General features: G+C 41.1%; 1 protein-coding gene across 2 annotated transcripts in view; it reads right to left on the minus strand.

Moving 5' to 3' along the window:
* The window catches only part of LOC124021217 (developmentally-regulated GTP-binding protein 2), a 65,652-nt gene that overhangs the window by 14,316 nt on the left and 33,900 nt on the right, over positions 1–17,436 (minus strand). For both annotated transcript variants that reach the window (XM_046336565.1, XM_046336564.1), the window contains exon 7: positions 15,788–15,860. In XM_046336565.1, coding sequence (XP_046192521.1) covers positions 15,788–15,860 — 73 coding nt within the window. The remainder of the gene's footprint in view (positions 1–15,787; positions 15,861–17,436) is intronic.

Below are 17,436 nucleotides of genomic sequence, written 5' to 3' on the forward strand. Positions count from 1 at the left end.
GTTGTTGAATACTACCATCATACACATGTTGTTGAATACTACCATCATACACATGTTGTTGAATACTACCATCATACACATGTTGTTGAATACTACCATCATACACATGTTGTTGAATACTACCATCATACACATGTTGTTGAATACTACCATCATACACATGTTGATGAATACTACCATCATACACATGTTGATGAATACTACCATCATACACATGTTGAATACTACCATCATACACATGTTGTTGAATACTACCATCATACACATGTTGTTGAATACTACCATCAAACACATGTTGAATACTACCATCATACACATGTTGAATACTACCATCATACACATGTTGTTGAATACTACCATCATACACATGTTGAATACTACCATCATACACATGTTGAATACTACCATCATACACATGTTGTTGAATACTACCATCATACACATGTTGTTGAATACTACCATCATACACATGTTGAATACTACCATCAAACACATGTTGTTGAATACTACCATCATACACATGTTGTTGAATACTAGCATCATACACATGTTGTTGAATACTACCATCATACACATGTTGAATACTACCATCATACACATGTTGAATACTACCATCATACACATGTTGAATACTACCATCATACACATGTTGAATACTACCATCATACACATGTTGTTGAATACTACCATCATACACATGTTGTTGAATACTACCATCATACACATGTTGTTGAATACTACCATCATACACATGTTGATGAATACTACCATCATACACATGTTGTTGAATACTACCATCATACACATGTTGTTGAATACTACCATCATACACATGTTGAATACTACCATCAAACACATGTTGAATACTACCATCAAACACATGTTGAATACTACCATCATACACATGTTGAATACTACCATCATACACATGTTGAATACTACCATCATACACATGTTGAATACTACCATCATACACATGTTGAATACTACCATCAAACACATGTTGAATACTACCATCATACACATGTTGTTGAATACTACCATCATACACATGTTGAATACTACCATCAAACACATGTTGAATACTACCATCAAACACATGTTGATGAATACTACCATCATACACATGTTGAATACTACCAACATACACATGTTGAATACTACCATCATACACATGTTGTTGAATACTACCATCATACACATGTTGAATACTACCATCAAACACATGTTGAATACTACCATCATACACATGTTGTTGAATACTACCATCATACACATGTTGAATACTACCATCAAACACATGTTGAATACTACCATCATACACATGTTGATGAATACTACCATCATACACATGTTGTTGAATACTACCATCATACACATGTTGTTGAATACTACCATCATACACATGTTGATGAATACTACCATCATACACATGTTGAATACTACCATCATACACATGTTGTTGAATACTACCATCATACACATGTTGTTGAATACTACCATCATACACATGTTGAATACTACCATCATACACATGTTGAATACTACCATCATACACATGTTGATGAATACTACCATCATACACATGTTGATGAATACTACCATCATACACATGTTGTTGAATACTACCATCATACACATGTTGTTGAATACTACCATCATACACATGTTGATGAATACTACCATCATACACATGTTGTTGAATACTACCATCATACACATGTTGTTGAATACTACCATCATACACATGTTGAATACTACCATCATACACATGTTGAATACTACCATCATACACATGTTGATGAATACTACCATCATACACATGTTGTTGAATACTACCATCATACACATGTTGATGAATACTACCATCATACACATGTTGATGAATACTACCATCATACACATGTTGAATACTACCATCATACACATGTTGTTGAATACTACCATCATACACATGTTGTTGAATACTACCATCATACACATGTTGAATACTACCATCATACACATGTTGAATACTACCATCATACACATGTTGTTGAATTACTACCATCATACACATGTTGAATACTACCATCATACACATGTTGTTGAATACTACCATCATACACATGTTGTTGAATACTACCATCATACACATGTTGAATACTACCATCATACACATGTTGAATACTACCATACTACCATCATACACATGTTGTTGAATACTACCATCAAACACATGTTGAATACTACCATCATACACATGTTGTTGAATACTACCATCATACACATGTTGTTGAATACTACCATCATACACATGTTGAATACTACCATCAAACACATGTTGAATACTACCATCAAACACATGTTGTTGAATACTACCATCATACACATGTTGTTGAATACTACCATCATACACATGTTGTTGAATACTACCATCATACACATGTTGAATACTACCATCATACACATGTTGTTGAATACTACCATCATACACATGTTGAATACTACCATCATACACATGTTGTTGAATACTACCATCATACACATGTTGTTGAATACTACCATCATACACATGTTGAATACTACCATCATACACATGTTGAATACTACCATCATACACACCACTGCCAGCTAGCCTACAAAGTCAACAACGCAGCCACTGCCAGCTAGCCTACTTCAGCAGTACTGTATCATTTTAATCATTTTAGTCAATAAGATTCTTGCTACGTAAGCTTAACTTTCTGAACATTTGAGACGTGTAGTCCACTTGTCATTCCAATCTCCTTGCATTAGCGTAGCCTCTTCTGTAGCCTGTCAACTATGTGTCTGTCTATCCCTGTTCTCTCCTCTCTGCACAGACCATACAAACGCTCCACACCGCGTGGCCGCTGCCACCCTAATCTGGTGATCCCAGCGCGCACGACCCACGTGGAGTTCCAGGTCTCCGGTAGCCTCTGGAACTGCCGATCTGCAGCCAACAAGGCAGAGTTCATCTCAGCCTATGCTTCCCTCCAGTCCCTCGACTTCTTGGCACTGACAGAAACATGGATCACCACAGATAACACTGCTACTCCTACTGCTCTCTCTTCGTCCGCCCACGTGTTCTCGCACACCCCGAGAGCTTCTGGTCAGCGGGGTGGTGGCATCGGGATCCTTATCTCTCCCAAGTGGTCATTCTCTCTTTCTCCCCTTACCCATCTGTCTATCGCCTCCTTTGAATTTCATGCTGTCACAGTTACCAGCCCTTTCAAGCTTAACATCCTTATCATTTATCGCCCTCCAGGTCCCCTCGGAGAGTTCATCAATGAGCTTGATGCCTTGATAAGCTCCTTTCCTGAGGATGGCTCACCTCTCACAGTTCTGGGCGACTTTAACCTCCCCACGTCTACCTTTGACTCATTCCTCTCTGCCTCCTTCTTTCCACTCCTCTCCTCTTTTGACCTCACCCTCTCACCTTCCCCCCTACTCACAAGGCAGGCAATACGCTCGACCTCATCTTTACTAGATGCTGTTTTTCCACTAACCTCATTGCAACTCCCTCCAAGTCTCCGACCACTACCTTGTATCCTTTTCCCTCTCGCTCTCATCCAACACTTCCCACACTGCCCCTACTCGGATGGTATCGCGCCGTCCCAACCTTCGCTCTCTCTCCCCCGCTACTCTCTCCTCTTCCATCCTATCATCTCTTCCCTCTGCTCAAACCTTCTCCAACCTATCTCCTGATTCTGCCTCCTCAACCCTCCTCTCTTCCCTTTCTGCATCCTTTGACTCTCTATGTCCCCTATCTTCCAGGCCGGCTCGGTCCTCCCCTCCCGCTCCGTGGCTTGACGACTCATTGCGAGCTCACAGAACAGGGCTCCGGGCAGCCGAGCGGAAATGGAGGAAAACTCGCCTCCCTGCGGACCTGGCATCCTTTCACTCCCTCCTCTCTACATTTTCCTCCTCTGTCTCTGCTGCTAAAGCCACTTTCTACCACTCTAAATTCCAAGCATCTGCCTCTAACCCTAGGAAGCTCTTTGCCACCTTCTCCTCCCTCCTGAATCCTCCTCCCCTCCCCCCTCCTCCCTCTCTGCAGATGACTTCGTCAACCATTTTGAAAAGAAGGTCGACGACATCCGATCCTCGTTTGCTAAGTCAAACGACACCGCTGGTTCTGCTCACAGTGCCCTACCCTGTGCTCTGACCTCTTTCTCCCCTCTCTCTCCAGATGAAATCTCGCGTCTTGTGACGGCCGGCCGCCCAACAACCTGCCCGCTTGACCCTATCCCCTCCTCTCTTCTCCAGACCATTTCCGGAGACCTTCTCCCTTACCTCACCTCGCTCATCAACTTATCCCTGACCGCTGGCTACGTCCCTTCCGTCTTCAAGAGAGCGAGAGTTGCACCCCTTCTGAAAAAACCTACACTCGATCCCTCCGATGTCAACAACTACAGACCAGTATCCCTTCTTTCTTTTCTCTCCAAAACTCTTGAACGTGCCGTCCTTGGTCAGCTCTCCCGCTATCTCTCTCAGAATGACCTTCTTGATCCAAATCAGTCAGGTTTCAAGACTAGTCATTCAACTGAGACTGCTCTTCTCTGTATCACGGAGGCGCTCCGCACCGCTAAAGCTAACTCTCTCTCCTCTGCTCTCATCCTTCTAGACCTATCGGCTGCCTTCGATACTGTGAACCATCAGATACTCCTCTCCACCCTCTCCGAGTTGGGCATCTCCGGCGTGGCCCACGCTTGGATTGCGTCCTACCTGACAGGTCGCTCCTACCAGGTGGCGTGGCGAGAATCTGTCTCCTCACCATGCGCTCTCACCACTGGTGTCCCCCAGGGCTCTGTTCTAGGCCCTCTCCTATTCTCGCTATACACCAAGTCACTTGGCTCTGTCATAACCTCACATGGTCTCTCCTATCATTGCTATGCAGACGACACACAATTAATCTTCTCCTTTCCCCCTTCTGATGACCAGGTGGCGAATCGCATCTCTGCATGTCTGGCAGGCATATCAGTGTGGATGACGGATCACCACCTCAAGCTGAACTTCGGCAAGACGGAGCTGCTCTTCCTCCCGGGAAGGACTGCCCGTTCCATGATCTCGCCATCACGGTTGACAACTCCATTGTGTCCTCCTCCCAGAGCGCTAAGAACCTTGGCGTGATCCTGGACAACACCCTGTCGTTCTCAACTAACATCAAGGCGGTGGCCCGTTCCTGTAGGTTCATGCTCTACAACATCCGCAGAGTACGACCCTGCCTCACACAGGAAGCGGCACAGGTCCTAATCCAGGCACTTGTCATCTCCCGTCTGGATTACTGCAACTCGCTGTTGGCTGGGCTCCCTGCCTGTGCCATTAAACCCCTACAACTCATCCAGAACGCCGCAGCCCGTCTGGTGTTCAACCTTCCCAAGTTCTCTCACGTCACCCCGCTCCTCCGCTCTCTCCACTGGCTTCCAGTTGAAGCTCGCATCCGCTACAAGACCATGGTGCTTGCCTACGGAGCTGTGAGGGGATCGGCACCTCAGTACCTCCAGGCTCTGATCAGGCCCTACACCCAAATAAGGGCACTGCGTTCATCCACCTCTGGCCTGCTCGCCTCCCTACCACTGAGGAAGTACAGTTCCCGCTCAGCCCAGTCAAAACTGTTCGCTGCTCTGGCTCCCCAATGGTGGAACAAACTCCCTCACGACGCCAGGACAGCGGAGTCAATCACCACCTTCCGGAGACACCTGAAACCCCACCTCTTTAAGGAATACCTAGGATAGGATAAAGTAATCCTTCTCACCCCCCCCCCTTAAAATATGTAGATGCACTATTGTAAAGTGGCTGTTCCACTGGATGTCATAAGGTGAATGCACCAATTTGTAAGTCGCTCTGGATAAGAGCGTCTGCTAAATGACTTAAATGTAAAAATGTAATACACATGTTGAATACTACCATACTACCATCATACACATGTTGTTGAATACTACCATCAAACACATGTTGAATACTACCATCATACACATGTTGTTGAATACTACCATCATACACATGTTGTTGAATACTACCATCATACACATGTTGAATACTACCATCAAACACATGTTGAATACTACCATCAAACACATGTTGTTGAATACTACCATCATACACATGTTGAATACTACCATCATACACATGTTGAATACTACCATCATACACATGTTGTTGAATACTACCATCATACACATGTTGTTGAATACTACCATCATACACATGTTGAATACTACCATCAAACACATGTTGTTGAATACTAGCATCATACACATGTTGTTGAATACTAGCATCATACACATGTTGTTGAATACTACCATCATACACATGTTGTTGAATACTACCATCATACACATGTTGAATACTACCATCATACACATGTTGAATACTACCATCATACACATGTTGAATACTACCATCATACACATGTTGAATACTACCATCATACACATGTTGTTGAATACTACCATCATACACATGTTGTTGAATACTACCATCATACACATGTTGTTGAATACTACCATCATACACATGTTGATGAATACTACCATCATACACATGTTGTTGAATACTACCATCATACACATGTTGTTGAATACTACCATCATACACATGTTGAATACTACCATCAAACACATGTTGAATACTACCATCAAACACATGTTGAATACTACCATCATACACATGTTGAATACTACCATCATACACATGTTGAATACTACCATCATACACATGTTGAATACTACCATCATACACATGTTGAATACTACCATCAAACACATGTTGAATACTACCATCATACACATGTTGTTGAATACTACCATCATACACATGTTGAATACTACCATCAAACACATGTTGAATACTACCATCAAACACATGTTGATGAATACTACCATCATACACATGTTGAATACTACCAACATACACATGTTGAATACTACCATCATACACATGTTGTTGAATACTACCATCATACACATGTTGAATACTACCATCAAACACATGTTGAATACTACCATCATACACATGTTGTTGAATACTACCATCATACACATGTTGAATACTACCATCAAACACATGTTGAATACTACCATCAAACACATGTTGTTGAATACTACCATCATACACATGTTGAATACTACCATCATACACATGTTGAATACTACCATCATACACATGTTGAATACTACCATCATACACATGTTGATGAATACTACCATCATACACATGTTGTTGAATACTACCATCATACACATGTTGTTGAATACTACCATCATACACATGTTGATGAATACTACCATCATACACATGTTGAATACTACCATCATACACATGTTGTTGAATACTACCATCATACACATGTTGTTGAATACTACCATCATACACATGTTGAATACTACCATCATACACATGTTGAATACTACCATCATACACATGTTGATGAATACTACCATCATACACATGTTGATGAATACTACCATCATACACATGTTGTTGAATACTACCATCATACACATGTTGTTGAATACTACCATCATACACATGTTGATGAATACTACCATCATACACATGTTGTTGAATACTACCATCATACACATGTTGTTGAATACTACCATCATACACATGTTGAATACTACCATCATACACATGTTGAATACTACCATCATACACATGTTGATGAATACTACCATCATACACATGTTGTTGAATACTACCATCATACACATGTTGATGAATACTACCATCATACACATGTTGATGAATACTACCATCATACACATGTTGAATACTACCATCATACACATGTTGTTGAATACTACCATCATACACATGTTGTTGAATACTACCATCATACACATGTTGAATACTACCATCATACACATGTTGAATACTACCATCATACACATGTTGTTGAATTACTACCATCATACACATGTTGAATACTACCATCATACACATGTTGTTGAATACTACCATCATACACATGTTGTTGAATACTACCATCATACACATGTTGAATACTACCATCATACACATGTTGAATACTACCATCATACACATGTTGAATACTACCATACTACCATCATACACATGTTGTTGAATACTACCATCAAACACATGTTGAATACTACCATCATACACATGTTGTTGAATACTACCATCATACACATGTTGTTGAATACTACCATCATACACATGTTGAATACTACCATCAAACACATGTTGAATACTACCATCAAACACATGTTGTTGAATACTACCATCATACACATGTTGTTGAATACTACCATCATACACATGTTGAATACTACCATCATACACATGTTGTTGAATACTACCATCATACACATGTTGAATACTACCATCATACACATGTTGTTGAATACTACCATCATACACATGTTGAATACTACCATCATACACATGTTGAATACTACCATCATACACATGTTGAATACTACCATACTACCATCATACACATGTTGTTGAATACTACCATCAAACACATGTTGAATACTACCATCATACACATGTTGTTGAATACTACCATCATACACATGTTGTTGAATACTACCATCATACACATGTTGAATACTACCATCAAACACATGTTGAATACTACCATCAAACACATGTTGTTGAATACTACCATCATACACATGTTGTTGAATACTACCATCATACACATGTTGAATACTACCATCATACACATGTTGTTGAATACTACCATCATACACATGTTGTTGAATACTACCATCATACACATGTTGTTGAATACTACCATCATACACATGTTGAATACTACCATCATACACATGTTGAATACTACCATCAAACACATGTTGAATACTACCATCATACACATGTTGTTGAATACTACCATCATACACATGTTGTTGAATACTACCATCATACACATGTTGAATACTACCATCATACACATGTTGAATACTACCATCATACACATGTTGAATACTACCATCATACACATGTTGAATACTACCATCATACACATGTTGTTGAATACTACCATCATACACATGTTGAATACTACCATCATACACATGTTGTTGAATACTACCATCATACACATGTTGTTGAATACTACCATCATACACATGTTGAATACTACCATCATACACATGTTGAATACTACCATCATACACATGTTGAATACTACCATCATACACATGTTGAATACTACCATCATACACATGTTGTTGAATACTACCATCATACACATGTTGAATACTACCATCAAACACATGTTGATGAATACTACCATCATACACATGTTGTTGAATACTACCATCATACACATGTTGAATACTACCATCATACACATGTTGTTGAATACTACCATCATACACATGTTGAATACTACCATCATACACATGTTGTTGAATACTACCATCATACACATGTTGAATACTACCATCATACACATGTTGAATACTACCATCATACACATGTTGATGAATACTACCATCATACACATGTTGTTGAATACTACCATCATACACATGTTGTTGAATACTACCATCATACACATGTTGTTGAATACTACCATCATACACATGTTGTTGAATACTACCATCATACACATGTTGAATACTACCATCATACACATGTTGTTGAATACTACCATCATACACATGTTGATGAATACTACCATCATACACATGTTGATGAATACTACCATCATACACATGTTGAATACTACCATCATACACATGTTGAATACTACCATCATACACATGTTGATGAATACTACCATCATACACATGTTGATGAATACTACCATCATACACATGTTGATGAATACTACCATCATACACATGTTGATGAATACTACCATCATACACGTTGTTGAATACTACCATCATACACGTTGTTGAATACTACCATCATACACATGTTGAATACTACCATCATACACATGTTGAATACTACCATCATACACATGTTGATGAATACTACCATCATACACATGTTGTTGAATTACTACCATCATACACATGTTGTTGAATACTACCATCATACACATGTTGTTGAATACTACCATCATACACATGTTGAATACTACCATCATACACATGTTGAATACTACCATCATACACATGTTGTTGAATACTACCATCATACACATGTTGAATACTACCATCAAACACATGTTGAATACTACCATCATACACATGTTGTTGAATACTACCATCATACACATGTTGAATACTACCATCAAACACATGTTGAATACTACCATCAAACACATGTTGTTGAATACTACCATCATACACATGTTGAATACTACCATCATACACATGTTGAATACTACCATCATACACATGTTGATGAATACTACCATCATACACATGTTGTTGAATACTACCATCATACACATGTTGTTGAATACTACCATCATACACATGTTGATGAATACTACCATCATACACATGTTGAATACTACCATCATACACATGTTGTTGAATACTACCATCATACACATGTTGAATACTACCATCATACACATGTTGTTGAATACTACCATCATACACATGTTGAATACTACCATCAAACACATGTTGAATACTACCATCATACACATGTTGTTGAATACTACCATCATACACATGTTGAATACTACCATCAAACACATGTTGAATACTACCATCAAACACATGTTGTTGAATACTACCATCATACACATGTTGAATACTACCATCATACACATGTTGAATACTACCATCATACACATGTTGTTGAATACTACCATCATACACATGTTGTTGAATACTACCATCATACACATGTTGAATACTACCATACTACCATCATACACATGTTGTTGAATACTACCATCATACACATGTTGAATACTACCATCATACACATGTTGAATACTACCATCATACACATGTTGTCGAATACTACCATCATACACATGTTGTTGAATTACTACCATCATACACATGTTGAATACTACCATCATACACATGTTGAATACTACCATCATACACATGTTGTTGAATACTACCATCATACACATGTTGTTGAATACTACCATCATACACATGTTGTTGAATACTACCATCATACACATGTTGTTGAATACTACCATCATACACATGTTGTTGAATACTACCATCATACACATGTTGAATACTACCATCAAACACATGTTGTTGAATACTACCATCATACACATGTTGAATACTACCATCATACACATGTTGAATACTACCATCATACACATGTTGTTGAATACTACCATCATACACATGTTGTTGAATACTACCATCATACACATGTTGTTGAATACTACCATCATACACATGTTGTTGAATACTACCATCATACACATGTTGTTGAATACTACCATCATACACATGTTGTTGAATACTACCATCATACACATGTTGTTGAATACTACCATCATACACATGTTGTTGAATACTACCATCATACACATGTTGAATACTACCATCATACACATGTTGAATACTACCATCATACACATGTTGAATACTACCATCATACACATGTTGTTGAATACTACCATCATACACATGTTGTTGAATACTACCATCATACACATGTTGTTGAATACTACCATCAAACACATGTTGTTGAATACTACCATCAAACACATGTTGAATACTACCATCAAACACATGTTGAATACTACCATCATACACATGTTGCATACTACCATCATACACATGTTGAATACTACCATCATACACATGTTGAATACTACCATCATACACATGTTGTTGAATACTACCATCATACACATGTTGAATACTACCATCATACACATGTTGAATACTACCATCATACACATGTTGTTGAATACTACCATCATACACATGTTGTTGAATACTACCATCATACACATGTTGTTGAATACTACCATCATACACATGTTGTTGAATACTACCATCATACACATGTTGTTGAATACTACTATCATACACATGTTGTTGAATACTACCATCATACACATGTTGTTGAATACTACCATCATACACATGTTGAATACTACCATCATACACATGTTGAATACTACCATCATACACATGTTGTTGAATACTACCATCATACACATGTTGAATACTACCATCATACACATGTTGAATATTACCATCATACACATGTTGAATACTACCATCATACACATGTTGAATACTACCATCAAACACATGTTGTTGAATACTACCATCATACACATGTTGTTGAATACTACCATCATACACATGTTGTTGAATACTACCATCATACACATGTTGTTGAATACTACCATCATACACATGTTGTTGAATACTACCATCATACACATGTTGTTGAATACTACCATCATACACATGTTGTTGAATACTACCATCATACACATGTTGAATACTACCATCAAACACATGTTGAATACTACCATCATACACATGTTGAATACTACCATCATACACATGTTGAATACTACCATCATACACATGTTGTTGAATACTACCATCATACACATGTTGTTGAATACTACCATCATACACATGTTGTTGAATACTACCATCATACACATGTTGTTGAATACTACCATCAAACACATGTTGAATACTACCATCATACACATGTTGAATACTACCATCATACAAATGTTGAATACTACCATACTACCATCATACACATGTTGTTGAATACTAGCATCATACACATGTTGAATACTAGCATCATACACATGTTGAATACTAGCATCATACACATGTTGTTGAATACTACCATCATACACATGTTGTTGAATACTACCATCATACACATGTTGTTGAATACTACCATCATACACATGTTGAATACTACCATCATACACATGTTGTTGAATACTACCATCATACACATGTTGAATACTACCATCATACACATGTTGAATACTACCATCATACACATGTTGTTGAATACTACCATCATACACATGTTGTTGAATACTACCATCATACACATGTTGAATACTACCATCATACACATGTTGAATACTACCATCATACACATGTTGTTGAATACTACCATCATACACATGTTGTTGAATACTACCATCATACACATGTTGTTGAATACTACCATCATACACATGTTGAATACTACCATCATACACATGTTGTTGAATACTACCATCATACACATGTTGAATACTACCATCATACACGTTGTTGAATACTACCATCATACACGTTGTTGAATACTACCATCAAACACATTCTTCTGGGAAGGCTTTCGATGCTCCTTGATGTTGGGGGTGATGAGGCCTTGCTTCCACTCAGCCATGAGCATTAGTGCGGTCGGTCACTGATGTTGGGGGTGATGAGGCCTTGCTTCCACTCAGCCATGAGCATTAGTGCGGTTGGTCACTGATGTTGGGGGTGATGAGGCCTTGCTTCCATTCAGCCATGAGCATTAGTGCGGTCGGTCACTGATGTTGGGGGTGATGAGGCCTTGCTTCCATTCAGCCATGAGCATTAGTGCGGTCGGTCACTGAGGCCTTGCTTCCATTCAGCCATGAGCATTAGTGCGGTCGGTCACTGATGTTGGGGGTGATGAGGCCTTGCTTCCATTCAGCCATGAGCATTAGTGCGGTCGGTCACTGATGTTGGGGGTGATGAGGCCTTGCTTCCATTCAGCCATGAGCATTAGTGCGGTCGGTCACTGATGTTGGGGGTGATGAGGCCTTGCTTCCATTCAGCCATGAGCATTAGTGCGGTCGGTCACTGATGTTGGGGGTGATGAGGCCTTGCTTCCATTCAGCCATGAGCATTAGTGCGGTCGGTCACTGATGTTGGGGGTGATGAGGCCTTGCTTCCATTCAGCCATGAGCATTAGTGCGGTCGGTCACTGATGTTGGGGGTGATGAGGCCTTGCTTCCATTCAGCCATGAGCATTAGTGCGGTCGGTCACTGATGTTGGGGGTGATGAGGCCTTGCTTCCATTCAGCCATGAGCATTAGTGCGGTCGGTCACTGATGTTGGGGGTGATGAGGCCTTGCTTCCACTCAGCCATGAGCATTAGTGCGGTCGGTCACTGATGTTGGGGGTGATGAGGCCTTGCTTCCATTCAGCCATGAGCATTAGTGCGGTCGGTCACTGATGTTGGGGGTGATGAGGCCTTGCTTCCATTCAGCCATGAGCATTAGTGCGGTCGGTCACTGATGTTGGGGGTGATGAGGCCTTGCTTCCATTCAGCCATGAGCATTAGTGCGGTCGGTCACTGATGTTGGGGGTGATGAGGCCTTGCTTCCATTCAGCCATGAGCATTAGTACGGTCGGTCACTGATGTTGGGGGTGATGAGGCCTTGCTTCCATTCAGCCATGAGCATTAGTGCGGTCGGTCACTGATGTTGGGGGTGATGAGGCCTTGCTTCCATTCAGCCATGAGCATTAGTGCGGTCGGTCACTGATGTTGGGGGTGATGAGGCCTTGCTTCCATTCAGCCATGAGCATTAGTGCGGTCGGTCACTGATGTTGGGGGTGATGAGGCCTTGCTTCCACTCAGCCATGAGCATTAGTGCGGTCGGTCACTGATGTTGGGGGTGATGAGGCCTTGCTTCCATTCAGCCATGAGCATTAGTGCGATCGGTCACTGATGTTGGGGGTGATGAGGCCTTGCTTCCATTCAGCCATGAGCATTAGTGCGGTCGGTCACTGATGTTGGGGGTGATGAGGCTCCCCGTCGGTGTTCCAATTCATCCCGAAGGTGTTAGATGTGGTTGAGGTCAGGGCTCTTTGCAGGCCAGTCAAGTTCTTCCACGCAGATCGACAAACCGTTTTTGTATGGACCTCGCTTCGCGCACGCTGAAACAGGAAAGGGCCTTCCCCAAACTGTCGCCACAAAGTTGACAGCACAGAAGAGTCTAGAATGTCATTGTATGGTGCAGCGTTAAGATTTCCCTTCACTGGAACTAGGGGCCTGAACCATGAAAAACAGCCCCAGACCATTATTACTCCTCCACCAAACTTTACAGTTGGCACTATGTAGTCGGGCAGGAAGCGTTCTCCTGGAATAAGCCAAACCCAGATTTGTCCATCGGACTGCCAGATGGTGAAGCGTGATTCATCACTCCAGAGAACGTGTTTCCACTGCTCCAGAGTCCAATGGCGGCGAGCTTTACACCACTCCAGTCGACGCTTGACATTGAGCATGGTGATCTTAGGCTTGTGTGCAGCTGCTCGGCCATGGAAACCCATTTCATGAAGCTCCCGACTAACAGTTATTGTGCTGATGTCCATTCTGTGAGCTTGTGTGGCCTACCACTTCGCGGCTGAGCCGTTGTTGCTCCTTGACGTTTCCACTTCACAATAACAGAGCTTACAGTTGACCGGGGCAGCTCTAGAAGGGCAGAAATTTGAACTGACTTGTTGGAAAGGTGGCATCCTATGACAGTGCCACGTTGAAAATCACTGAGCTCTTCAGTAAAGGCCATTCTACTGCCAATGTTTGTCTATGGAGATTGCATGGCTGTGTGCTGGATTGGATCCACTTATCAGCAGCGGGCTGAAATAGAACCCACTAATTAGGAGGGTGTCCACATAGATATATATACTCCCGAGTGGAGCAGCGGTCTGAGACACTGCATCTCAGTGCAAGAGGCGTCACTACAGTCCTTGGTTCAAACCAGGCTGTATCACATCCAGCCGTCATTGGGAGTCTCATAGGGCGGTGGACAGCGTCCTGGTCTGGCCAGGGTAGGCCGTCATTTTAAAGAAGAATTTGTTGTTAAAGGTTAAATGTAAAATATATAAAATAATGTGATGGAGAAACGGACCTTAAAGTAGATGTTGGGTTTGGAGCGGTTGAGTCTGATGCCGACGGACTCCAACTCCTTCTCCAGGAGTTTCCTGAGGAGACAGAACACACTAACTAACTAACCTGGGGAGACTCCAACTCCTTCTCCAGGAGTTTCCTGAGGAGACAGAACACACTAACTAACTAACCTGGGGAGACTCCAACTCCTTCTCCAGGAGTTTCCTGAGGAGACAGAACACACTAACTAACTAACCTGGGGAGACTCCAACTCCTTCTCCAGGAGTTTCCTGAGGAGACAGAACACACTAACTAACTCACCTGGGGAGACAGACAGAACACACTAACTAACTAACCTGGGGAGACAGACAGAACACACTAACTAACTAACCTGAGGAGACAGACAGAACACACTAACTAACTAACCTGAGGAGACAGACAGAACACACTAACTAACTAACTAACCTGGGGAGACAGACAGAACACATTAACTAACTAACCTGAGGAGACAGACAGAACACATTAACTAACTAACCTGGGGAGACAGACAGAACACATTAACTAACTAACCTGGGGAGACAGACAGAACACATTAACTAACTAACCAACCTGTAGAGACAGACAGAACACACTAATTAACTAACCAACCTGTAGAGACAGACAGAACACACTAACTAACCTGGGGAGACAGACAAAACACAGTAACTGTCTCCCCAGGTTGGTTGAACACAGTGTGTTCTGTCTGTTTCCCCAGGTTAACTAACCAGCTGGGACAGACGGAACACACTAACTAACTAACCAGCTGGGACAGACGGAACACACTAACTAACTAACCTGGGGAGACAGACAGAACACACTAACTAACCTGGGGAGACAGACAGAACACACTAACTAACTAACTAACCTGGGGAGACAGACAGAACACACTAACTAACTAACTAACCTGGGGAGACAGACAGAACACACTAACTAACTAACCTGGGGAGACAGACAGAACACACTAACTAACTAACCTGGGGAGACAGACAGAACACACTAACTAACTAACCTGGGGAGACAGACAGAACACACTAACTAACTAACCTGAGGAGACAGAACACACTAACTAACTAACCAACCTGGGGAGACAGACAGAACACACTAACTAACTAACCAACCTGGGGAGACAGACAGAACACACTAACTAACTAACCAACCTGGGGAGACAGACAGAACACACTAACTAACTAACCAACCTGGGGAGACAGAACACACTAACTAACTAACCAACCTGGGGAGACAGACAGAACACACTAACTAACTAACCTGAGGAGACAGACAGAACACACTAACTAACTAACCAACCTGGGGAGACAGACAGAACACACTAACTAACTAACTAACCTGAGGAGACAAACGGGGACAGACGGAACACACTAACTAACTAATCAGCTGGGACAGACAGAACACACTAACTAACTAACCAGCTGGGACAGACAGAACACACTAACTAACTAACTAACCAGCTGGGACAGACGGAACACACTAACTAACTAACTAACCAGCTGGGACAGACGGAACACACTAACTAACTAACCAGCTGGGACAGACAGAACACACTAACTAACCGGCTGGGACAGACTAAACAGTACAGGGAAACACACACTAGATGGTTTAGCAGTAACTAACCAG

Source organism: Oncorhynchus gorbuscha, unplaced genomic scaffold (assembly GCF_021184085.1).
Source record: "Oncorhynchus gorbuscha isolate QuinsamMale2020 ecotype Even-year unplaced genomic scaffold, OgorEven_v1.0 Un_scaffold_1092, whole genome shotgun sequence".
In the NCBI taxonomy this organism is placed as follows: Eukaryota; Metazoa; Chordata; class Actinopteri; order Salmoniformes; family Salmonidae; genus Oncorhynchus; species Oncorhynchus gorbuscha.